Genomic DNA, 22,635 nt, shown 5'->3' with positions numbered 1-22,635 from the left:
CACTGAGAGGAGCTTCGAACTGCCGCCCGAACGCGGGCGTGCCTCTTAGCCGAGGTGGCCCGCGGGCCGGCCCCTCTCGTACTCCCGAGTCACGCCCGGCCGGGGACGGTCCGTCACTTCCCAGCGCCTCAGCGGGCTGAGGAGTGGCCATCCCAAGACTGAAACCACAGCCACGGCGTGCGGGTTGCGCGTGCACGTCCGGCAGGGTAGCGTGCTGCGTAAGAAGGAAGGGTGCTTTGGAACCCTTGCTCCAGGCCTGCTTTTTTACCGTCCGCGACGCCCGAGGTGCCCTCATTTGATGAGGCTCACACTCTGACCGCTGAATTACACTTTCCCTGTACGTGGTTCCAACTTTAAGTTCACGAGCAGTGAACAAGAGAAGCTGTTGGGAGTGCTCTTGCGAGCCCCTTTCCCGAGTTGGTCGCGCTTCCCTCTCTGCATAGCGGGTGCATCTTAATGCGACGGAGTACGCGGCAGACTATTCTTGTGTAAAAGGCGGGAGATGGTTACACGAAGTACCCAGGGTCGGGGTTGGTGGCAAAGGCAGGACTAAGCCCTAGGTCTTGCTTATGCAGTCGGTGAACATCCAGGGAGCGTGCCCGGTGGCCACAGGCTGGTCTGTTCACTCTGGGGCAGTAGTGCTCGTGTCTCGTTGAGGAATAGGCTGCTCCAGGTCTATTTGCCGGGGGCTTCTGACCCCACGCCAGGGTTGGAAACCTTCCTAGGGTTGTCCTGGAGCCCAAGCAGGTGTGGTAGTTCTGCAGCTGAAGCACCTGCCACCAAAGCGGAGGATGACTCCTTTCTCCAGTGGTTCCTGCTTCTCATTCCTGCGACTGCCTTTGGCCTGGGGACCTGGCAGGTGAATACTGGCTTTGGCGCTGATGGCTCTTTTTTTTTTTTTTTTTTTTTATTTTTGTTTTTTTGAGAGAGAGAGAGAGAGAGCGCGCGAGCGAGCACGCAGGGAGGGGTAGAGAGGGAGGGAAACAGAATTCGAAGCAGGCTCCAGCCTTTGAGCTGTCAGCAGAGTCGGACACGGGGCTCAATCCCATGAAACATGAGAGCATGACCTGAGCCGAAGTCAGATGGTTAACCGACTGAGCTCCCCAGGCGCCCATGGTGGCTCTGAGCTTTTGCCCTTGTTGCCATCTGCTTGGGTGTGCTGTTTCCACAGGTCCAGCGTCGAAAGTGGAAGCTGAAGCTCATAGCGGAGCTCGAGTCTAGAGTTATGGCTGAGCCCATCCCTCTGCCAGCAGAGTGAGTGTGTGGCTGCCCGCCTGGGACCGGTCTCCCTCAAGGTCGGCAGCGGGGCCTGGCTGCTTCCGCTTGCTGTCCTGACCTCAGACGGGAGCCCTCGAGATGAGTTGTTCTAATGAGCTTCCTGACCACCGTTGGGGAGTGGCATGATATATTTAGAAAGAGATCTGTGACTTGGGGTTTCACCTTTTTTTCCAGGCCCATCGTACCTGTGGGGGCACGGTGCTGATGGGCTCCCTGGAGCAGCAATTCTTACCTGGTGGGTGGGGGTGGTGTGCCCTCATGTTGTCTTGACAGGAGAGCGGAATCTTGAAAAAGCATCCTAAGTGATTCTGTCGTCTCTACCCCTCATTTTGACCCACTGTCCTGGAGGGACAAGAGCTAGTTTAAGGGAGCCAACGTGTGCCCTATTTGTGACGGGCAGGCCTCACAGGCTTTGACTTCCCGCCCAATCTTGTTGGGCCTCACTTCTCCCCACTGCTGTGTAGCCCAATGGAACTGAAGAACCTGGAGTACAGGCCAGTGAAGGTCAGGGGGCACTTTGACCACTCCAAGGAACTGTACATGATGCCTCGGACGATGGTGGACCCGGCCCGGGAGGCCCGGGAAGCCGGCCGCCTCTCTTCCTCGCCAGAGAGCGGGGCCTACGTCATCACCCCCTTCCACTGCACAGAGCTGGGGTGAGTAGGACCGACAGGTCAGAACTCGGGTTGTGGGAGAGGGTCATTCACTGCTTGGATGTTGCAGGAGGCGGCCCGAGGCAGGAGGCGGAGATTGATACCCAGGGGCCCTGGATATCGGTCTTCAGAGTTGGTGTTCTGCCAGTCAGGACACAGGCTGGACAGAGGCAGGCCTTCCCAGGGCACACCTGCTCCTTGTTCTCCCGGAGACTACCAGCGTTAACCTTTGTCCAAAAATCCTTCTCCGCCTGAGAGCATACTTTGTTACTTCAGAATCACCATCCTGGTAAATAGAGGGTTTGTCCCCAGGAAGAAAGTGAATCCAGATACACGGCCCAAAGGCCAGGTAAGGGGCAAGAACCGTCCTTTGTGAACAGGGCTCTATGGAAACCACAGGCCTTAAGGAGGAATCTCACATTTTCCTTTCTAGATCGAGGGAGAAGTGGACCTAGTTGGGATGGTGAGGCTGACAGAAACCAGGAAGCCCTTTGTCCCTGAGAACAATCCAGAAAGAAATCACTGGCATTACCGGGACCTGGAGGCCATGGCCAGGCTCACAGGCGCAGACCCCATTTTCATTGATGCTGACTTCAGTACGTTGTGATCAGCCCACCCTAGAAGATCGAGTAGCTTTTTTGTAAATACCCCGTTCTACCTTCCTTTTAGCCCTGGAAATTTTCTAGTTATTTCCTGTTAGTTACATCGTAGTATCCGTTGGGAGAAAGGGGAATATCTGTCTGGAAAGAGGCAACCCAGGGTTGGTTACAGGTGAAAGGTATGTACTGAACTTTTGGCCGCACAAAAATCTTAAAAGCTCTGCAAGGTTCCAAGGAAACAGCTGGCCAAGCTGCGGCAGGGAGAAACTGATGCTGAGAAGCTGGCGGCTTAGCCATTGTGGATTGAGTCCGTTATCTCTGCAGAGAGCACCGTCCCTGGGGGACCCATTGGAGGGCAAACCCGAGTCACTCTGAGGAATGAGCACATGCAATACATCATCACCTGGTGAGTCCCCGATACGATGTCCCGTGGTGAGTTTGGATCTCTAGTCCCCCACCCCTTCAGAACCCTGACTGTTCATCTTTTTGACCCAAGGTATGGACTCTGTGCAGCTACATCATACCTGTGGTTTAAGAAATTCCTACGTCGGACTTCTGGTGTGTGAGACTAGCAGATGTAGCCCTTCCCCTAAATTGTCAGGAAGTGGCTGATTTCTGGAGATGTTTTCATGTGGGATCAGCAACTACTGGCATAAATAAATCTCTGTGCTACGCTCTGTACCGTATCTGTCATTCTACCTGGGCCACTTATATAACTGGATGATCGTAAAGCCTAGGCTTGGGCCTGGTATGTGACCCAGCAGTCTGTCTTAAGGCTGCTTTTTCCAAATAATCAACGTACAACCTAGACAGCAGGCTTAACTCTACCCTACAACAAATAAGGACCTTGCCACCACCCCAAACGTGTGTTAAGATGACAAAAAATTGCAGTCCACCCTAAATGCCAACGGGCCCGGGCTGAGAAAGAGCCTTTTATTTACTTTTATATACAGAAAAGTCACCTGTGCCCACTCAGCCCAGTTTGGTGGCCAGTTCTTTAGCCTTTGCCTTTTCCAGCTTGGCGATGCGAGCCACCGACTTTGGACCCAGGACGTTGCCTCCCCAGTGGCGGCGGATCTGCAAAGACAGGAGAGGCAGTTGGCGTGGGCTGTCGTTGTCAGGCTCTCAGAGCCATGTTAGGTCGTGCTGTCTTCTCCTTGGCCCTCCCTCCAAGTCCTTTGCCCAGTAGGACTGCTCTGGAGGAGCTGGCCAGTCCCCCGGAGACAGGCCTGACTTACCCCAAACGTTTTGGGTCCTGCTGCTGCTTACCTCATCGTATCTGTCGTTGTAATTGGTTCTGACAGCTTCCACCAGCTTAGCCAGAGCTCCTTTGTCTTCCCTGAAAAGGCGGGAGGGACAAGGGGGTCATCAGTGTGTTACCCTTCCAGAAAACAGGAATAACTTCCTTTCTGTAGCCCCAAACACAAGGCCTTTGCCTCAGACACAACATGACCACACGGCTTATTCAGGTGAAGAAATTCGTAACCATCATCGGCAAAGATTCAGATGAACGTGTTGCTTGAAGGTAGAACATTTGGTCTTAAAGGTAAAATCCCGAGAAGTGAATGAAATGTACTGGGGGAGAGAGGACTGCCTGACCTCTACTGACACCTGGGAGTTCGGGGGCCCTTTGCATACTTACGAGTTAACCTGTGTGAAGGCGACAGTGGTGCAGGTCTTCCTGTGGACCAGTCGCCCCAGCCTGGCCTTCCCCTTGATGATGCAGTAGGGAACCCCCATCTTACGACACAGGGCAGGCAGGAAGACAACCAGCTGGAAAACCGTATTAGCTTTAGAACGTATACTGGCCAAAAGTAGTAATTTAGAAGCTAACTTAGCAACTGCTCAGGGTTAAAAAGCTCATGTTTTGCACTTCAAGGTTGAATTCAGTGAGAAATCCACATCATTGCAATGGCTATCGGTGGGATCCCTCATCAGTACTGTTTTCAACGGAAAGCAGTCACATGCCTACTTGGGCCTCGAGCCAAACTCCAGCTTACTTCCAGTCTTCCCAGTACTGACATGAGGGCCCAAACTGACTTTAACAGCGTTTACCAACCAATCTGACACACCTCGATAGGATCCACATCGTGTGCGATCACCACCAGCTGAGCCTTCTTGTTTTCCACCAAGGTGGTGACAGTGTTAACCCCTGGAAGCACAAACAGTTTGCATGAACAGTTCACAGGGACTGCCCAGGTCACAAAAGCAGCTCTACTATGGTACGCACCCAGCTGTGGCTCAGGGTTAAAAAGCTCGGATTCTGCTCTCCACGGTGTTTTCCAGGTGAAGAAATTCATACATCACTGCCAACAGCCTGCCCCACCCCCCCACTCACCCCCTTTAAGGAGGGGCCCACTCACCAGCTCGAAGGACAGGGGGCCTCTTAGTGGGGACATCCCCTTTGCCAGCAGCCTTCTTCTCAGCCCGGGCCAGCAATCTCTGCTTCTTCTCTTGCTTGGTCTCCGGCCTGTATTTGTGGGCCAGCTTGAGCAGCTGAGTGGCTGCAAGAATGACGTCAGTTTAGCCTCGTGTTTCAAGCTCCGCCCTTTGCTATCTACGTGATGCTTTAAGTCACTGTCCGGAATACTATCGTAGTGCAAATCTCAGACCACGGGGCGCCTGGGTGGCACAGTCAAGTGTCAGACTCCTGATCCTGGCTCAGGTCCTGATCTCCAAGTTTGTGAGTTCAAGCCCTTAACAGGGCCCTGCGCTGATGGTGTGGAGCCTGCTTGGGATTCTGTCTCTCCTTCTCTCTGCCCCTCCCCTGCTTGTGCCACCAAGTGTGTGCTCTCAACAGAAATTAACTTAAAAAAAAAAAAAAATCTCAGACTACGCACGAGATCACTTCAGCTATGCCACCCTCGCGATCTGGAAACGAGACAAGGTAACCTAGATTTTAGTAAGCCAGTTTCCTGCAAGTACCCAGAACTCCTTAAAGACCTCAGATCAGTCCTAACTGCCCGGGAAACGTCTCCGTGCTGGTGTACACAAACTCACCTGTTTGGCGGTCCAAGGCCTGGGTGAACTGGTTAATCGCAGGAGGCACTTTGAGACGTTTATAGAGAATAGCCCTTTGCCGCTGCAGTCGGATGTAGCGGGGCCACTTGACAAAGCGCGTGAGGTCCCTTTTGGGCTGGATGTCCTGTCCTGAGAAGTTAAGGGCAACGATGTAAGTGAGGCCCAAACTCCCGGTCAAGTTCGTGCTCAGCGCCACTTGGGAGGGTGTAGGTGCATCAGCGATCTTGGTGGTTTAAAGCGTCATCACCATTTCTCAGATAGCAAATATTCTCTTACATCATCTGCACACAAACACCTATGATCACAGGGGGACTGGCGACGCTCCCCCATCCAACAAGCAGCCCAGCGGTCGGCCCATCAGTGCAGCGGTCAACGTGCCTGTGAGCGCTGCTTTCCTGGCGGCCAAGCCGAATCCTAGCGGAGCTGACACACACTCGGGGGGAGAGACAACGAGGCCACGCACCCGGTGCCGGCGCACCCACATCCCAGCCGGGGGGGGGGGGACCCCACACCCGATGAAACCTATCAACGGGGCAGGAACACGACCCTCGCTCCGCTCAGCACACTTCCGCTTTTCCGCTGCCGTGCTCCCCCCTCCTTACTCACCGATGCCAAAGTTCTTGGGCCTTTTCTCAAACAGGGGGTTGACCACCTTCTTGGCCTCCTGCTTCTTCACAACAGCAGGGGCCGGGGCCACCTTCTTCCCCTTGGCCTTCTTCCCTTTCGGCTAGGCGAGAAGCGACACCCGGATCAACCCCGCGCTCCCGCACGCGCTGCTCTGGAGACTCCCCGATCCCCGCCTACGAGCAGAGCCTGACCCCCCAGGCCCCGGCCAAGGCAGCCCAGAGGCGAGCGCGGCGACGGCCCGTGTGCATCAGCGATCTTGGTGGTTAGGAGCGTCCTCACCATCACTCAGACGGCAAATAGTCTTCACATCACCTGCGCCGCGCCCGCCGCGTCCCAGAACTAGGCGCCCCGTCTCTAGGGGCCCGGCACACGGCAGCCTCCGCAAACAGCAGCGGTGGTCTGGGAACCTCTCGCCCAAGGCCGCCGGGGGAGCCCCCAGGAGTTCGGCCCCGTCGCTCCGAGCCCCGCATTGCGGCGCTGCGCTCCGCGCCGGGGCCCTCCTCTCTCCACTCCCCGACCCAGCCGCCGGGATTCTACCCGGCCCAGTGCCACCCCGCCAGGCCCCGCGGGGCTCCCCTAGCGCTACGCCGTGGAGGGATCCCCGCACGGCCACGCCCCGAAGAGGATGGCAGTGGATAGAAGCCGGACCCAGCTCAACACCGAGAACCGCCAGATCGCTCACCATCTTGGAAGGCTGGAGGAGAGAGAAAGAAAAAGAGAATTGTGGGTAATATGTAGGCGACCTCGGAGATCGCGAGAATTGACGCCTGCGCGGGATTTCGGATTTAAAGCCACAGGACCGCTCTCGCGCGCTTCCTCCCGGGGGCGGTGCCTACCGCGCCTACCGCGGCGAGTCGAAGCTGTACGGGAGCGGAGCGGAGACGGCGGCAGGGAGCCGGGTCTTACTGGGAGGGACGCACGCTCGTCTCCACCCCGACCGAGTGCCCGTCGCGCCGGGCTCTGCGGACCAGGTGGGGGCGGCGGAGCGGGGTCGCCGTCTTTACTCGGGGGTGACCCTCCCCACTAAGCGACTCCGAGGCCGCGAGTTCCGTCGGTCGGCGGCGCGCAGGCGCAAGGCTCCTGGCGCGGAGACGGAGGTGGTCCGGGACTACCCCCAGACCCCCACCCCGAGCGAGGGAGCCTTGGGCGCGGCGGTGGCGGTAGAGTCGGAGGGACGCTCCGGCGGAGGGGCCGGGGAAGGCTCGGGGGTCGCCCCTGAGCGGTCGGGACACGAGTCCCCGCAGTGTGCCCGTGTGCGGATGATGGGACAGGTGTGCTTAACGGAGAGGGCCTCTCCCGAGATCCCAGTTCTGCTGGGATGTGGGCGGCTGAGGCTGGCTCCGCTCACCCGGACTCTGGCTCCCAGGTGGCGACCGGTGGCCCCAGATCTCTGTCCCTGCACTGCCTGAGGCCCCCGCCATGGCCCAGCAGAGAGCCCTGCCGCAGAGCAAGGAGACACTGTTGCAGTCTTACAACAAGCGGCTCAAGGATGACATCAAGTCCATCATGGACAACTTCACCGAGATCATCAAGACTGCCAAGGTGGGCGCCCTGGGGTCTGAGACCAAGGGAGGGAGCAGGGTCTAGGGATGGTGGTGAGCTGAGTAGCTGACCTGCTCTGGTCAAGGGTCATGGGGTGGGGGGGAGTGATTTCTGCTTTCAGCAGCACCCACTGAACACGGAGCAGGTGCTCTGTGCCCGGTGGTGAAGATACAGCAGTGAACACACAGGCCCGGCCTATGTCCACATGGGAAAAACATTTGCGAGGACTGTACGGTGGGGGGGGGGGGGGTGGTCAGCAATGACAAGCAGGTCAACAGATGAAGCTGGAGAGGAGTCTAGTCAGATTGCCAGGGTTGAACGTCCAGCGCCACTTACGAGCAGTGTGGGTCTGGGCGGGAACGAGCCTTCTCAGTGCCTCAGTTTCTCCCGCAACCTAAAGCCCTCTGGCGATTGGATGACTTTATAAAATGGTTGCTGTGGGGCCTGATGGGGGCCCAGATGTGGTAGCTGTTGCAAGTGAGTGAGGTCAGTGAGAAAAGTTGGGGAGGCTCCTCCAGGAGGGTAGCGTGGCCAGTGTCTGGGTAGGGTTGGATCTTTGAGACTGCTGCCACCCTCCAAAGGCTTTCTGAAGACGATGAAGCTGGCTGGCCTGTGTTTAGTGTTTGTTCACCGTGTGTCGCTGTATTCCCAGGGCTGTCTGGGTCTTCTTCCCTTTAACCTTCACAGAAACTCTCCACGGGGCAGTACTGTTGTTTCTATTCTTAGAGAAGGAAACCGAGGCTCGGGAGACTCAGTGAGTTGCCAAGGTCGTTCTGGTAATAACTGGCAGAGCCAGGATTTGCACCCAGGGTGTCCAGCTCCTCACTTCAGAGTGCCCTGACCCCTGCCCGTGCCTGGCAAGACCCCCTGTGAAAGCCCCGTCCAGATGGACGGGTTGGAGCAGTGACAGGCCACCAGCACTCCTGGCGCCTCTATTTACCTTCGGAGACACCTTGAGTGCACTCTCGGGTCTGCCCTGCCTCAGCTTTGCCCTCCTGTAAACCAGGGATGGCAGTCGGGGCTTTGGTGAGAACGTCGTAAGTTAACGGTGGTCACGTGCTTAACGTGGTGCCCGGCACCCTGGAAATGCTCCGTAAATGGTCACTTAAGAGAACCACGTTGTACCTTTACTCGTTTGGCAGTTGGTTCGCCGAGCACCTCACCTAGTGACCCCATTTCACACAGAACAAGGCTCCACACCCCAAAAAAGACTTGCCCGAGACCTCCCTGCACACGGCGAGGCAGTCAACGTACACAGGCATCCACCTGTCCCAATGAAGGTGCCCGTTCGCTCCTTAGAAATGACAAGAGGGGGTGCGGCTGAACGTCGCCCAAGGTCAGGTCAGCAGTGCCTGGCGGAGAAGGTACAGCGGACGACAGGCAGGAGGCAGCCACTGTGGGTGTGTGCAGCCGGCCAGTCACCTGTGGGCTGGGGCACCTGCCGATTCTGGGCTTTCTTGTTTGTCCTCCAGATCGAGGACGAGACTCAAGTGTCGAGGGCCACTCAGGGCGAGCAGGACAATTATGAGATGCACGTGCGAGCTGCCAACATCGTGAGTCACTAGGTGGAGGGCACAGCCTGGGCTCCGGGAGCCTCGCGGTCCCCACGGGGGCTTTCCGGTCGGGGGCGGGGGGAGGAAGGGCAAACCGATCCTCAGGAGACTCCTCTCGAGAGGAGGGCTGTCTGTGGCAGTCGTGTGAGGGGCGGCAGGTGGTGGGCCACGTCCATCACGTCGAGCGCCGTGCGGTGCTTAGAGAGGGGTCGGCCCTCCTTGGCTGACCAGAAAGCTCCTCGAGATTCACTGGGGGAGAAGTAAATTGCTGAGCGAAACGAGGTGTGCGTTTTAATCCCTTCCGGTGCCACAGAACGAGCACATCGACCAAACATTCCCGTCAGTGTGTGCCCACCGGTGAGAATGTGTGGGAGAGCCCTGAGGAGTTGCACCCAGCTGGCCTGCATGCTGCCCCAAGGAAGCGCGGGGCAGGCATCAGGCAGGGCGGCGGTCTTATCTGGGGTTTGAGGCTCTGTGAAGTGGGGGTGGGCTCAAGGAACCCATGTGATGGGAGTGGAGCACCGCCTGGAGAGAAAGCTGGTGGGCCCGTGGGGCTGGGAAGCCCCGGGGAAGCCTCTTCTGCAGTCAGGGCGGGAGCCAGGGACCCTGCCCTCCCGGGACTCCTCTCTAGTTCTCTCCCTTCCCACAATGACCCTGGGAAGGTCCACGCCCTAGTCCCACTTTATAGAGGAAGAAACGGAGGCAGGGCCGCCGTGGCCTCCTCACCACCCCTGCCCTGCTCCTGGTGGCCGCAGGTCCGAGCCGGCGAGTCCCTGATGAAACTGGTGTCTGACCTCAAGCAGTTTCTCATCCTCAATGACTTCCCATCGGTGAACGAGGCCATCGACCAGCGCAACCAGCAGCTGCGAGCCCTGCAGGAAGAGTGTGATCGGAAGCTCATCGCCCTGCGGGATGAGATCTCCATCGACCTGTACGAGCTGGAGGAGGAGTATTACTCGTCCAGGTACAGATAGGGCCGGACCCTGCGCAGAGCACACCCGTGGGCCCGCGCCCGGCCGGCAGCCCCGAAGGTCCCGTCTTTCCGAGCCCTTCCTGGTCTTGGCGGCACAGCCCCGTGCCCGGGTTTGAGAGCAGAGCTCGTGGTCAGAGCCACTGGTGGACAGACAATTTATATTGGCTGCCAGGCCCTGGGCAGCAGGATGAAAATCACAGAACTTCAGGGGTTGGGTGGGCCCAGCCCGAGAAGGGCAAGCAGGAGCCAGCATTCCTGGGGGGCTGCCAGCTGCCTCACTCTGGGCCTGTGTGGTTCTCTTAGCTTGTTAGCCAGTATCTAAACATTCCGGCCGGAGCTGGGTGAGCTTCTGGCAGCCCAGGTTCACGCCCAGAACGTGCAGGACGCTAGCGCCTGCCTAGGGATGCAGTTCCACGGGGGCGTCACCGAAACCTCACAGCACGCGTCAGGGTCCACAGAGGGGTGCAAAGGAGGAAAAAACTCGAACAGAGGATGGCCTTGAAGGCCGGGCCAGGGGTACGACCCCACCGAGTTCCGGTTCAGCTCGGCCCGGTTCACAGACCGGAGCCCTCCTAACATGCTAGGCCCGTGCTGGGCCACAGGGATACGGCAGCGGGCAGGACCTGTCACCCCAGCCTGCGTGCACGACTTGGAATTCCAAACCCTGAGTCTTCTGAGCTCGAGGGGCCCTGAGAAATCAGAGTCCCTGTGTGATTCACATGGAGGGAAACAGAGGCTGGAAACTGGGAGGCCTCGCTCCTCTGTGCCCCTTGGCCGGAAAAATCAAGTCTCTGTTCAGACAGAGTCTGTGCCCCCCATGCCCTTGCCCACACAAACCTGTGGGGTTTGTTCTTCCTGTGCTGGCTTTCAAATGCTCCCTCCTGTCCCACGGAGGCCATGCTGGGGCCACAGAGGCCCAGGGCCAGCACCGTCTGCGGTCTGGGCCTTGGTTTCCCTGCCCTGTACTCAATGCCAGCCCCCACTGTCTTGGCCATCTTGGTGTCTATGAGAAGGCATAGTGTCTCTCTTTAGGTGGAATGGTTCTAGACTTTTCCAGAGGGTTCTGGGGCCACTTCTGGTCCCTGATATCTATTGGCTCAACAGATACGTGGCAAATACCTCTTAAACACCCTTCAGAGAGGGGTCTTGAGTAGGTCCACAGGGGTAGGGGTGTCTCCGACCACGCTGGGACATGGCTCCCAGCCCCACTGGATATTGCACGATCCCTTCATGTCCCTGTGTGTGTGTGTTTCCTGATGTTCCCGAGGGCCGGGCGTGTGGACTAAGTGGTTACAGGACAGCAGTTCAGCCCTCCCTGTTGAGGTTGGGGGCCGGGGCCAGGGGTGGCCGTGAGGGACCTGCCCGAAGTCACTTGACAAGACTGCAGGGAACCCAGGGGCCTGAGTGGCTGGCTTCCCATGTCCTGCCCCGTCAGTCTCTGGTTCACCCAGGGGGCTCCTTGCCATCCTTGGAGCTGCAGGAGGCTGAGTTCCTCTCGGCTGTAAACACCTGTAGAAGGCGGGGCCTCTGCACGGGGTCGAGTCCCCTAGAGCTCCCAAGCCGGGTTGCCGTGCCCTGCATGCCCGTGGCCGTGCTCGCCTGCTTCCTGTTCACAGCTTGCTCTTTCTCTACCTATCACCCTGCACTCTCCTTGGGCTGCTGCTCTGTGCCCAGACTGCTGAGGGCAGGAGGACCAGGGGAGGGAGGGAGTGAGGGGCGGGGCCGGAGGAAGGAGCAAGCCAGTTAGACGGGTGTGGGGACCTCCTCGGTGCTGTAGTCGCCCCTTTGACAACCCTAGCGAGCCGTGCTGCTCACCTACATCCTCACCCGTATCTGCCCGTGCCCAGGGAGGCTGCCGCCACCGCAGACCCCGTGTTAGAGGCAGGGAGACTGAGCTCAGGGGGCTTAGGCGCCGGTTGGAGACCACACGGCTGGTACAGTGGTACAGAATGGAGCGCCGGGGTCTCTGGTTCTGATCACCTCGTCCGGCCATCCCTGCTGGGCGGAGATCCCAAAAAGACCAGGTCTCTGCTTTTGCGTCCTTGCGAAGTGTAGTGAGTGTGGAGAGACCACAGCAAGCTCTGGGCGCTGCTTTCCGGGGTCTGCAAAAGGAGGGCAGCCAAGCCGGGAGGGACATGGCAGCGCAGGCCGCTCAGCCTTGTGGCGGTCAGCTGGGAGGGACTTGACGAGGTCACACGGGTGGCTGCTCCTGGAAGGCCTCCCTTCAGGATGCTCCGTAGGACCCCGAAGCAGGTGCGGCCGCACATACCCACCCTGAGCCAGGCTTGCCTGAAGAGGGGCCCGCACACAGGAGGGGAAAGGCAGATTTGGGGTGTGGTCTGTTTTCTTAACTCTGCTTCTATCTCGCTCCCTGCCCCGCCCCGGCTTCCATCCATCTCTGCCTGCTCCTGTCTCTCCCTGGGTTTCTGGTGGTGGAAAAGCTCAAGTCTTTGCGAAGCTAATGACCTGCCTCTGTGCGAAGCTTACTGGAGGCTGGACCTCGACACAGACTCTGCTGATGGCCTCTCAGCCCCTGTGCTGGCGTCCCCGGAGCCCAGCGCTGGCCCCCTGCAGGCTGCAGCCCCTACCCACTCCCATGCCACTGGCCCCGGCCCCACAGAGCACGCCTGAGCCTCCCAGGGTTCCCCTCCCCGCAACCCTAGGTTCTTAAGTCTGGTGTGGCCTCCTTGGGACCTTTAGCCCAGGGACAGCACCCCCCAGAGTGTTGGGGAAGATACTGCCCTCAACCGTTTCCAAGGTAGCCCGTCCCTCGGAGATGCCACCTCTGTTCACTGCCCACCTGGCCTGCTGGGCAGACATTTCCTAGACAGTGTGTCCAGGCCAATAGTGGGGCTGGAGGACGTCCTGCTATGTACAAGCCACAGGGTGGCACTCAGTGGACAGTACTGGCCAAGTCCACGCTCCACCCTCCGGTCTCCTGTGCAGAGACGCACCTGCTGCTTTGTCCTGAGGGCCCCTGGTAGCTGACCGTCCCCGCAGGGTTGTGGTGGGGAGGGGGGGGGTCCTGAGAGCAAGGGACCTTCCTCACTCTGCCACACACATTCCGGTGGGTTTTGTAACAAGACCGTTGAATAAAAACAGCACTGCCATCTTGCGTTGGTTGGCTCCTTCTTGGTGGTCCGGGACCAGTCTGGGATCACCCCCGGTTTCCCACTGGCTGTGGGGAGAACAGCTGCTGGGCTCTGCCTGGACAGCCTGGGGCTCCAGGTAAGCCTTCCACCCGTAGGGGCTTTGGGCAAGCAGGGACTTGGTCAGTTTGGGGCTAATGGCTGCATTCCTGTTGCCCAGAACTGCCTGGGAGCTGGAAAGTCCTTAATGCTTGGCGACTAAAGAAAAACTGGCATCGTTGCACGTGACGAGGTCCAGCTGCCTGTCCTTCGGTCCCATCTAGTCCTCACTGGACCTGGCAGTGGTGTGGCAGTTACCTGCACTACAGGGAGGAACGGCCACGGGCTTGGAAGGGGTTGAAGCGTTGTGTCCACCGCCACCGAGCCGGGAAGGGAAGCAGCAGAAATTGGGGCTCAACCCAGACGGAATGCTAGGCCCGGTGCCTGGGTGCCAGGCCCCCCCAGAGAAAGGGGGTTTCGAGCCCACGCCCTGTCGCCAGCGTGCCTCCTCACGAGGGAGACAGCAGTTGGTCTACGGAGGAGGTGGCAGCACACAGTCCAGTCTCAGGGACAGGGAAGGACACAAGCCCGATGGTGTTGGGGCCCAGAGACCCCCACGGCCAAGCAGGGGTGGCACACAGGTGGGAGCTGGGGCCCAGTCCTGGCTCTGGCCCTGGTTTTCTGGGGGTGGCCTGGGGAAGGCTCCGCATAGAGGAGACAGGTGATGATCTCTTCCCGAAATACCCTCGTTGCAGAAATGACTTGTATTTGACACTGACGGAGAAAAAAGGACTGCAACCAATGAAGCACGTGTGGGGAAAAGGCTGGACGGAGCGGACCAAACTTAACGGGGGTTTCGACTGTCTTCAGTGTCATAACACCTGAGCAACAGGCTCTCTGCACTATCAGTGTCTTGTTCTCCTGGGCTGAGGCCACCGTCCCCATTGGAAACGGAAAGCGAAGTGGTTTCTCCCCCCCCCGGAGCAAGGCAGCTCCCCTCCCCACCACCTCCTCCTCCTCTCTAGCCCACACCCCCGGCAGCAGACCTCACTGGAGAAACGGGCACTTTGTTTCCAGGTCTCTCTCAAGTCTGCTTCAGGCCGGCTTCGTCTCCACGACCCCGGCTGAGCTACGGGTATTAAGGTCCCCTGTGGCCTCCGTGTCACTCAAGCCTGGTCAGTCCTCAGTCCTTCCTGCCTGTGTCCCAGGCATTTTATTCCAAGAATATTCGAACCCCTGGCAAAGTTATAAAGGTCGCATAAAGAACACCCACCTGGGTGCTTTTCTGGATTCACTTCCTGCACCTCTGCTTGCTCTCTCATCCATAAAAACCACGTGAACATCAGCCGCAGACCTCACGCCACCTCACCCCTAGATGCCTGTCAGCTCGTCTCTCTAGGAAAAGCAACTCTCCATGGCCCAATGCCAGCATCAGGCCCATGTGAACAATTATCCCATAATATCATCTAATATCATGACACGTTTTTTTTTTTTCTTTTTTTAATGTTTATTCTGAGAGAGTGAGGGAGGGGAAGAGAGAAGAGAGAGAAAATCCCAAGCAGGCTCTGTGCTGTCAGCGTAGAGCCTGACATGGGGCTCAGTCTCAAGAACTGAGATCATGACCTCAGCCAAAACGGAGTCGGACGCTTAACCTGACTGAGCCACCCAGATGTGCCTCATGACACATTCTAACTTCCCCACTTCTCTAAATGTTTACTTTTGAGTGTTTATTTCTGAAAGAGCAAGGGGGAGGGTTAGACAAGAGGATCCAAAATGGGCTCTGCGCTCGAACTCACAAACCGCAAGATCGTGATCTGAGCTGAAGTCGGCCGCTTCACCGACTGAGCCACACAGGAGTCCCTCCAAACGTCTTTTTACGTGTATTTTCGTTTTGCGTTGCAGTTAGTTACTATTTCTTACAGCCTTTTGAAATCTAGAGCAGGATCAGGGTGGCAGTCTGGAACAAGTCAAACACAGTTCCGGATATACTTTGAAGGGAGAGCCAACAGAATTCACTCAAGGACCAGATGTAGGGAATGAGGAGGCAGGGTGGCTTCAAGGTCTGACTTCTGTGCCTGGAAGCATGGTGTGGCCTTAACTGAAGCAGAAGGCAGGCAGTGAGGGGAGGTGGGGCGGGGGAGGCCAGGACCCCTGTTCTGTACATACCCACGACGATGTGTCTCATGTCCAAATGTGGGCCTGGAGTTCAGGGGAGTTGGCAGCACCGAGTCACGAGCTCTGAAGGGAGTCACTGCACAGTAAGAGTTAACAGAAAAGGGAAATGAGACCCAAGGAGGAGAGTAGGTGTTCAGGGAGGAGGTAGGATCCGCTGGTCAAACCCTCCAGAAAACTCACAGATGAATAAGGCCCATGAGTCAAGATTCGCACTCAGAACTCAACTCTTCTCCTGGCCCTTTGGCAACGCTGCTGCCATCAACCACCTCCCGCCCAGACAGGACCTCAGCAAAGCCTCAAAGACCCCCCCCCCGGAGATGGTCACACGGGACGGAGAACCCCAGACTGGTCGTGTGGACTGGAAGAGGACACATCATCCCCTCCCCTCCCACATCCCTGTTCCTCTGCGCCTCTGGCTTTGATGGTGAAAACGGACGGTGCCAGGAAGGACACGTTTATGGCTCAGTGAGTGTCCTGGAAATCTACCGTGGGGGACAACGAAGCCATCCTCTCCTCAAAACGTCACCTCACAGCAGAGATCCCGGACAGAAAGTTACATTCTTACTGCTTCGTCAGAAACCTTTTCAAATAGCTTTTGAAATTGTAGTTTATAAATCCAAGCCCCTGCCCCCTCCCTCCCTTGAGGAATAAGGCCTCCCCTACTCACCCCAAGGCAGCCCTTGAAGGGCTGGGTGTTGTGACAAAGCCTGTCACTGCCATGAATTGCGGAACAGGGGTGCGGTGGTCTCCAACCTCAGACTGAACACTCCCCTCCCTTCCCTCGTGAGTTAAGGGATAAGCCTTGTCCTAAATCTTAGCCTGTGGCTGCACTGCCCAGAGCAAAGACCCCAGTGGGTCTTCCTCCAGCGCCCCAGCATCCTCCCTCCCGACACCGCACATCCCTTCCTCCCGGACCTTTCTCCTAGGCACTCCCCGTTACCCGACTCATCCTGCGCTTGCCTTACGTGTTGCCGGTGGCCGCACACACGCAGACCCGCCGAGGACGCCGCTGCGTGTCTTCTCAGCGCTGGCATCTCCCGCCCTTGCAGCCCGCCCGGCACCTGCTGGGCGCGCGGTGCTTTCGGAGCGGACCCGCTCTCGCCGGGTCCCGCTTCGGATCTGGGTCCCCAGAGGGCTGAACCACGGCCGATCGGTCCCGTCGTCCTCGGGTACTGAGCGCCCACTGTGTACGCGGCACCGGGCCGGGGGGGTGGGGCGCGGCGGCCGGAAAGTCACAGCACCGTCGCCATCCCCGCCCAAGGGAAGAGGCCGGAGGCCACGGAAGCCCAGGACCCACAATGCTTTGCGCCCCGCCCCGCGCGTCTCTTTCGGCGGAGCCAGGCCTGGCTAGTCGAGCACCGCGCGCTGGCGGCTCGGCGCTCGGCTGGCGGCGCCTGCGCACGCGCGGCTTCCGGCGAGGGCGGTCCGGCGGCGTGGTGAGGGTGGCGTGGCGAGGGGGTCGTGTGTGTGTCTCCTAGGAGAGTCCCAGAACCCGCGACCATGGCCTCTCTGCTCGCCAAGGACGCCTACCTGCAGGGCCTGGCCAGGAAAATCTGCTCCCAGCCCAGCCCGGAGCCGCAGAAACGCAAGTCCGGTACAGCGCAGCCGGGGTCGGGCCTGGCAGGGCTGGGGGTGGGGTACGCCCCTGCGCCGCCCCGCGCAGCCTGAGGGTGGGTGAGACACGTGGGTGCGTGAAGCAAGCCCGTAAGATGCTGGAAAGACTCTTAAGGGTTATGTACAGTAGTCACTGTTTCCCTGCTTGTGGGCATCAGCTCGGGGGTGCCAGGGAACCCACCGGGCCGGAGGCCCCTGCGGGGCTTGCAGGAGGTGACCCGATGGGATGGGGGAGGTAGGGAGAGGGCGGGAACGGGACGGCTCCTACCAGTGGGGTTTACCGGGAAGTCCGTACACAAGCAGGTGAGACGGAGGTTGGCACTTGTGAGTGCTGCTTGGACCCGAAGGGGCAGAGAGCATCAGCGTCTGACAGGCAGCTAGACGGAGAACGGCCTTTTGTCTTTATGCCAGGCAAACTTACTCATTACCGGAAGTTAGGAAAATTGAGGTTTCTTAGCACTGGGTGGTAACTTGATACGTCAAAAGATTAGTTTTCCTTCTGTGAGTGTGTCTCAGCGTTTTAAAAAGTCTCGTTTCGTACTCAATGTACTCTTTTTGTTAGCTTAAGTGTAAATATCTTTTGATCCCTTAAAAAAACAAAAGCCTGTGTTCTCGTTTTTGACGGCTAGGTAGTGCTTTGTAACGTGATAGGTGGCTTAACTTGTGCTTGTAGGGGAGTATTCAGGTTTTTCTAGTTTTTCCCTGCGATGAACATTTTTGAGGTCAGCAGTGTGGATGTATTGGATGTATTGCAGGGTTTTACCACCTGTGGCCAGTCTCCTTTCTGGGTTTGTGGATGGCTCTGAGCTTTACAAAAGGACAGGGGTCTCTGCATGCTCCGTCCTGATTCGCCTACAGTATCCTGGGATCAAAGGCTTTGCAAAACTTTCATGCAGGTTGGATGGGTCACAAAGGTTAGGACTGCAGCCTTTTATGATTTTGTATTTCAGCCAGCAAAACTCGAGGCTCAGAAGCTTCTGGGCCCCCAAAAAAGAAGAGAAAGAAAGCGCAGAAGAAATCTTGGGAGAGGGAGGCGAAGGCTGTGGAGCCAAAAGCCCAACCCCTAGGGGAGAAGTCTCCAGCAGCTTCCAAGGCCAGAAACCCAGCAGCAGCCACGGAGGAAGAGGCCTTCACCTCCACAGGATCTCCTGCAGGTGGAGATGTGGGCAGGGCTGACTGAGATCCCTTGAAAACGTGGCCTTCAGTGGACATGAGAAAATATGGCGTCATGCACATTTTTGGGGTGTTTTGAGACTTTCTAGAGAGCAGGTTTTCAAGGGACAGATCCCAGGGAATACATAGTGGTTCTAGGCCATTTGGCATTGGGGTCTGGTGAGGGGCAGGGTCATGTTCCCCTGAGGACCTTGCCCCGAGGAGGCTCTCACTGCCTGCAGGTGTCCAGAGTGGCATCACGAGAGCTGACCTGTTGGGAGAGGTGGGGAAGCCCCGCCTGCAGAAATTGGAAGAAATGAGAGATGGGTTTGTCTGGACCCATCAGAAGCATTTTGTCTTATCGCACGGGGGTGTTCTGTTCTGGGGGCCAGCCCAGCTTGGGGAGTGGAGAGTAGTATTTACTAGAACTGCCCTGCAGGTCGACGAGTGGCCACTTGGGGAGTAGGACAGTGTGTGGGGTTTCAGGCTTTGAAGCTGGACCTTGGGAAAAGGGACGGGAAGGTCAGGCAGGGGGTTTTCTCTTAGCTCCCCACTTCTTTCCTCACAGACGTCGAGCTCGCAGAGTCCGAGTCTTTGTTTGCCCTGGATGTTCTGCGGCAGCGGCTACGTGAGAAAATACAGGAGGCCCAGGGCCAGGTAAGTTGGGGAGGCTGCTAGGGTGTAGGAAGCAGTGTGGTTTTCTGCAGTGGTTTTCCTGCTCTGCGTGGAGGAGAAGGTACCTTGGTGCCCTTTGTGGGCTTGGTCCTCAGTTCTGCCAGCCACTGTGGGCAGCCGCTGTTCCCACCCCTGCAGCAGGTCTTGCCAGGGCCACGGCAGTTTTGGTTGGCAGGGGATCAGGTGTAGTTTCCAGCATCTTGGGGAGACTCAGTTCCCACGGTAACCTGCTTTGTATAGTCTGTGCTGTGGGTTCCCTGTGTCCTTGGAGAGAGGCTCAGTCTGTCGAAGGAAGCTGCCTTTGTTGGACACGACACCGGGCAGCGCTTTGTCCTCTTCACGTCCCGATAGCTCTATGAGGTGGTGAGGGTCTGCGATGAGGTGACTGCTACAGGAAGCACCAGACCTAACCCTCCTGGGTTTTTTGTGCTGAGTGACATAATCTTTTCACTTAGCCACCACCTGCCCTTTCCCTGGGGACGTACCCTGGGCCTGTTGCTGTATGGGACAGTCCCCCAGCTTCTTTGTGCAGTGCCCTGGGACAAGCCTGGGGATCGTTCCTAAGGGGCAGCCTGAGCTCTGGCCTGGCCTGGCCTGGCCTTCCTGCATGCAGGTCTGGGTCAGTCTGGTAGTGTTCTCTTTTTGGCCTCCAGACGGAAAAGGCCATCTGTGAGAGCAGAGGTTAGGTGAGTCACCGGCAGAACAGCGCCATAGTCAGCATGGGCATTGGGCGTCCTGATCTGATGCCGAGTTCCAGATGGTGTCCTTGGCTAGGCCTGTCCTCATCTGCAAAACGATGGAGGACACGTCTATGTCGAATTATTCGTAAAGGGCCCTGGTGCAACGTCCGTGTCTGGGAACTGGAAGCCGTGGTTCTTACCTGGGGGTCCTCGTGTCCTTTTTGGGGTCCCTTGGATTCCGGGGGACAGGTCGTCTCCCGGGGGAACACTGAGCTCAGTGAGCACCTTGTCTTGCACAAGTGTTTCCTCACCCGCTTTCCTGCCCTGATTCCACATCCCAGACCGGGGGCCCCGAAATTGGGAGGCCCTCGTGAGGGAGCCCTGACTCTCCTCCTCCTCCTCCTCCTCCTCCTCCTCCTCCTCCTCCTCCTCCTCCAGGGCAGCACCTCGGAGCCGTCTCCCGCGGCTCTGGAGAAAAGACGCCGGAGGAAGCAGGAGCGGGACCGCAAGAAGAGGAAGCGGAAGGAACTGAGGGCGAAGGAGAAGGTGGCAAAGGCCACGGAGGCTGTCGAGCCGCCCCGCGAGGCGCCCCGCGAGCCACCCCGAGAGGAGGCACAGCTGGGGCTGCTCTTCAATAAGGTGAGAGGCAGGTGCGGCCGTGCAGGCGCGGGGACCCGGGCTGTGCCCCCCACCCCCCCCCGGCTGGCCACGTGGCCCGTGTCCCGAGGCCGCCCATTCGCGGAGGCGGGTGGTGGCAGTGCCTGCCCCTGGGGGCGCTCACGGGGGCTCACGGGAGAGGCGCGCCTTGAAGCTGGAGTTCACTGGGGTTGCCGCCCGCAAGGTGGAGGTGAGCGCGGGGGAGCCGGCCGGCAAGGCCCAGCGCCGGAAGGAGAAGAGGCAGAAGCTGAAGGGGAAGCTGACGCCGCTGACGGGGAAGAACTACCGGCAGCTGCTGGAGCGCCTGCAGGCACGGCAGGGTCGGCTGGCCGAGCTGCGGGACCAGGACGAGGGGAAGGCGCGGGAGCTGGAGACCAAGATGCAGTGGACCAACCTGCTGTACAAGGCCGAGGGCGTGCGGATCCGGGACGACGAGCGCCTGCTGCAGGAGGCCCTGAAGCGCAAGGAGAAGCGGCGGGCGCAGCGGAAGCGCAGGTGGGAGAAACGCACGGCCCACGTGGTCGAGAAAATGCAGCAGCGGCAGGACAAGCGGCGACAGAATCTGCGCAAGAAGAAGGCGGCCCGGGCCGAGCGGCGTCTGGACAGGGCTCGCAGGAAGGGCCGCATCCTGCCCCAGGACCTGGAGCGGGCTGGCCTGGCGTGAGGACCCGGGCCGCGTCCCTGACCGGGGGCTGGGGTGGCGCCGGGCGGGGCTCGGTCGGCGCTGTCTGGGCCCCTGGGCACGCGGGCTCCGTGGGCTCAGCTCGCGTGTGGAAGGGACGGTGTCCGGAATGGAGGTCCACGTCTTTTGGACCCCGGTAAGGAGTGACCGGGTCCCGGTTCCCGCCTTCTCTTGGGAGGCCAGACAGCTCCCTGGAAGTGTGCGGGGTGGGTGGGGGTGCAGGGGGGCACCTCCCTGGCCCCTTCTTCTCCTCCCAGTTTACGCGAGCAGGGCGGGAATGGCCTTTGGGACTGCCCGTGTCTGTGCGCGGAACTCGCCTGGAAGGGAGGGATCTCTGTAGATCGAGCCAGAGGTGGAGTCTCCGTGGGGGGCGAGCTGACCTGGGTGTGGCCGGAAGGGAGTTATCTGGGGTTTATCTGTAGGGGGAACAAAAGGTAGCGCTTAGGTGAACGCACGTTCAAAGTCTCAGGGTGCCTGCTAGATCTGCACGGTGTGTACTAGGCTGGAAAGAAAGGGGGAGACCGAGGAAAGACCGAAGCCCAGACTCAGCGACGGAAACGAAAGACTCCACGCGGACCTGCAGGGGGGGGGGCAGAAGGGGCGCAGACGTGCGAAACCCCGGGGCGGGGGGGGGGGGGGGCCCACGGCACATAAATTCTGTTGGGTTAAAGCCGTGAATAGAATCGTTTTGACTCGGGTTCACTTAAGAAACAGACCGCAGAAGGCCACCTGGGTAGCTAATGACTGAGCTAAGCGACCAACTCCTGATTTCGGCTCAGGTGGTGTCTCCCGGTTCATGAGTTCTAGCCCCAAGGGAGGCTCCACGCTGGCAGTGCGGAGCCCTCCTTGGATTTTGTCTCTCTTTCCTCCCCTGCTCGTGCTGTCTGTGTCTGTCTGTCTGTCTCTGTCTCACAGTAAGTAAACTTAAAACGTACCCAGCGGACTGTAACGGAAAGGCTGGCGTGGCCGAAGCGGACAAAGCTGACTTGACAACGAACGGCACCGTGAGGAGTAAAGAACGCCCGCCCCCGCCCCCCGGTGGAGGGGTTCTGTGCTCCCAGCAGGCAGAGCGGCTCTGACGACCCCGGGACCGGAGCCTTGCGTCTGCCCAGAGCGGGAGATTTCTGATTCCTTTCCTAGGCCTGGAGACACCAGGCAGAAGTCTGGTGGACGTAGAAGGTCCGGAGGAGAGTCACGAGCTCGATTTGGCAACACAGAACGGCGCGTCTGGAAACACACGCTTTGCGCGTCTCTGAAGCAGCAATGAGAACTGAGCATCTGGTCTATGAAGGACGTTTTCGTTTCAAGGAGTCAGACCAGGTGTGGTGTCCGGCCACGGCAGGGTTTCGTCGTCAAGGTCAAGAGGTGGTCAGAGTTTCACGTTTGGAATTTTACAACATTTATTTATTTTTGGGACAGAGAGAGACAGAGCATGAACGGGGGAGGGGCAGAGAGAGAGGGAGACACAGAATCGGAAACAGGCTCCAGGCTCCGAGCCGTCAGCCCAGAGCCCGACGCGGGGCTCGAACTCACGGACCGCGAGATCGTGACCTGGCCGAAGTCGGGCGCTTAACCGACTGCGCCACCCAGGCGCCCCTCGTTTGGAATTTTAAAAACACACTCTCG

At 58.7% G+C, this 22,635-nt stretch overlaps 4 protein-coding genes, 1 long non-coding RNA gene and 5 other non-coding genes across 17 annotated transcripts; 3 read left to right on the top strand and 7 right to left on the bottom strand.

Moving 5' to 3' along the window:
* Positions 1 to 748: 748 nt before the first annotated feature.
* On the top strand, positions 749 to 3,204 carry SURF1 (SURF1 cytochrome c oxidase assembly factor). 3 transcript variants are annotated; one of them, XM_040461511.1, is made up of 6 exons: positions 749 to 859; positions 1,172 to 1,254; positions 1,743 to 1,934; positions 2,208 to 2,280; positions 2,365 to 2,571; positions 2,855 to 2,936. In XM_040461511.1, exons 2-5 carry the CDS (start codon positions 1,226 to 1,228, stop codon positions 2,536 to 2,538), a joined length of 468 nt encoding a protein of 155 aa, XP_040317445.1. In that variant the 5' UTR covers positions 749 to 859; positions 1,172 to 1,225; the 3' UTR covers positions 2,539 to 2,571; positions 2,855 to 2,936. The 3 variants fall into 3 exon arrangements, with proteins under 3 accessions (XP_040317445.1, XP_040317444.1, XP_040317443.1); XM_040461510.1 differs by having other exon boundaries at positions 2,365 to 2,919; XM_040461509.1 differs by lacking the exons at positions 749 to 859; positions 1,172 to 1,254 and adding an exon at positions 3,027 to 3,204 and having other exon boundaries at positions 1,261 to 1,934; positions 2,365 to 2,527.
* A 228-nt stretch (positions 3,205 to 3,432) lies between these two features.
* RPL7A (ribosomal protein L7a) lies at positions 3,433 to 10,687 on the bottom strand. Of its 2 annotated transcripts, XM_040461505.1 has the most exons (10): positions 10,684 to 10,687; positions 10,161 to 10,169; positions 6,458 to 6,462; positions 6,158 to 6,278; positions 5,531 to 5,680; positions 4,894 to 5,034; positions 4,603 to 4,682; positions 4,173 to 4,303; positions 3,800 to 3,869; positions 3,433 to 3,607 (listed from the first exon to the last, which is right to left on the bottom strand). In XM_040461505.1, the coding sequence occupies exons 3-10, from the start codon at positions 6,458 to 6,460 to the stop codon at positions 3,503 to 3,505; spliced, it is 801 nt and encodes a 266-aa protein (XP_040317439.1). In that variant the 5' UTR covers positions 6,461 to 6,462; positions 10,161 to 10,169; positions 10,684 to 10,687; the 3' UTR covers positions 3,433 to 3,502. The 2 variants fall into 2 exon arrangements, with proteins under 2 accessions (XP_040317439.1, XP_040317438.1); XM_040461504.1 differs by lacking the exons at positions 6,458 to 6,462; positions 10,161 to 10,169; positions 10,684 to 10,687 and adding an exon at positions 6,861 to 6,965.
* On the bottom strand, positions 3,962 to 4,028 carry LOC121021264 (small nucleolar RNA SNORD36). Its single transcript, XR_005786477.1, has one exon. It is a non-coding gene; the product is annotated as a small nucleolar RNA SNORD36 (small nucleolar RNA).
* On the bottom strand, positions 4,371 to 4,442 carry LOC121021260 (small nucleolar RNA SNORD36). The gene has a single exon (XR_005786474.1). It is a non-coding gene; the product is annotated as a small nucleolar RNA SNORD36 (small nucleolar RNA).
* On the bottom strand, positions 4,767 to 4,842 carry LOC121021263 (small nucleolar RNA SNORD36). Its single transcript, XR_005786476.1, has one exon. It is a non-coding gene; the product is annotated as a small nucleolar RNA SNORD36 (small nucleolar RNA).
* LOC121021265 (small nucleolar RNA SNORD24) lies at positions 5,763 to 5,837 on the bottom strand. The gene has a single exon (XR_005786478.1). It is a non-coding gene; the product is annotated as a small nucleolar RNA SNORD24 (small nucleolar RNA).
* On the bottom strand, positions 6,422 to 6,495 carry LOC121021266 (small nucleolar RNA SNORD24). The gene has a single exon (XR_005786480.1). It is a non-coding gene; the product is annotated as a small nucleolar RNA SNORD24 (small nucleolar RNA).
* On the top strand, positions 6,995 to 13,361 carry MED22 (mediator complex subunit 22). 2 transcript variants are annotated; one of them, XM_040461507.1, is made up of 5 exons: positions 6,995 to 7,149; positions 7,545 to 7,720; positions 9,193 to 9,273; positions 10,029 to 10,237; positions 12,688 to 13,361. In XM_040461507.1, the coding sequence occupies exons 2-5, from the start codon at positions 7,598 to 7,600 to the stop codon at positions 12,875 to 12,877; spliced, it is 603 nt and encodes a 200-aa protein (XP_040317441.1). In that variant the 5' UTR covers positions 6,995 to 7,149; positions 7,545 to 7,597; the 3' UTR covers positions 12,878 to 13,361. The 2 variants fall into 2 exon arrangements, with proteins under 2 accessions (XP_040317441.1, XP_040317442.1); XM_040461508.1 differs by lacking the exon at positions 6,995 to 7,149 and adding an exon at positions 7,292 to 7,449.
* A 1,876-nt stretch (positions 13,362 to 15,237) lies between these two features.
* LOC121021252 (uncharacterized) lies at positions 15,238 to 16,863 on the bottom strand. Of its 3 annotated transcripts, XR_005786470.1 has the most exons (3): positions 16,515 to 16,854; positions 15,541 to 15,625; positions 15,238 to 15,449 (listed from the first exon to the last, which is right to left on the bottom strand). It is a non-coding gene; the product is annotated as an uncharacterized LOC121021252 (long non-coding RNA). The 3 variants fall into 3 exon arrangements; XR_005786469.1 differs by having other exon boundaries at positions 15,238 to 15,625; positions 16,515 to 16,863; XR_005786471.1 differs by lacking the exon at positions 16,515 to 16,854 and adding an exon at positions 16,217 to 16,503 and having other exon boundaries at positions 15,238 to 15,625.
* A 100-nt stretch (positions 16,864 to 16,963) lies between these two features.
* Positions 16,964 to 22,402, top strand: SURF6 (surfeit 6). Of its 2 annotated transcripts, XR_005786468.1 has the most exons (6): positions 17,188 to 17,376; positions 18,114 to 18,317; positions 18,884 to 18,972; positions 20,109 to 20,309; positions 20,512 to 21,145; positions 21,929 to 22,402. XR_005786468.1 is itself a non-coding variant. In XM_040461501.1 (5 exons), the coding sequence occupies exons 1-5, from the start codon at positions 17,050 to 17,052 to the stop codon at positions 20,989 to 20,991; spliced, it is 1,068 nt and encodes a 355-aa protein (XP_040317435.1). In that variant the 5' UTR covers positions 16,964 to 17,049; the 3' UTR covers positions 20,992 to 21,590. The 2 variants fall into 2 exon arrangements, 1 of the variants encoding a protein (XP_040317435.1); XM_040461501.1 differs by lacking the exons at positions 17,188 to 17,376; positions 21,929 to 22,402 and adding an exon at positions 16,964 to 17,143 and having other exon boundaries at positions 20,512 to 21,590.
* The last annotated feature ends 233 nt before the right edge of the window (positions 22,403 to 22,635 follow it).

The sequence above is a fragment of the Herpailurus yagouaroundi genome, unplaced genomic scaffold (genome assembly GCF_014898765.1).
Source record: "Herpailurus yagouaroundi ecotype Mexico unplaced genomic scaffold, PumYag 267, whole genome shotgun sequence".
Lineage (NCBI taxonomy): Eukaryota > Metazoa > Chordata > Mammalia > Carnivora > Felidae > Herpailurus > Herpailurus yagouaroundi.
The sequence above is the reverse complement of the archived record's forward strand: the minus strand, read 5'-3'. Positions and strand labels throughout refer to the sequence as shown.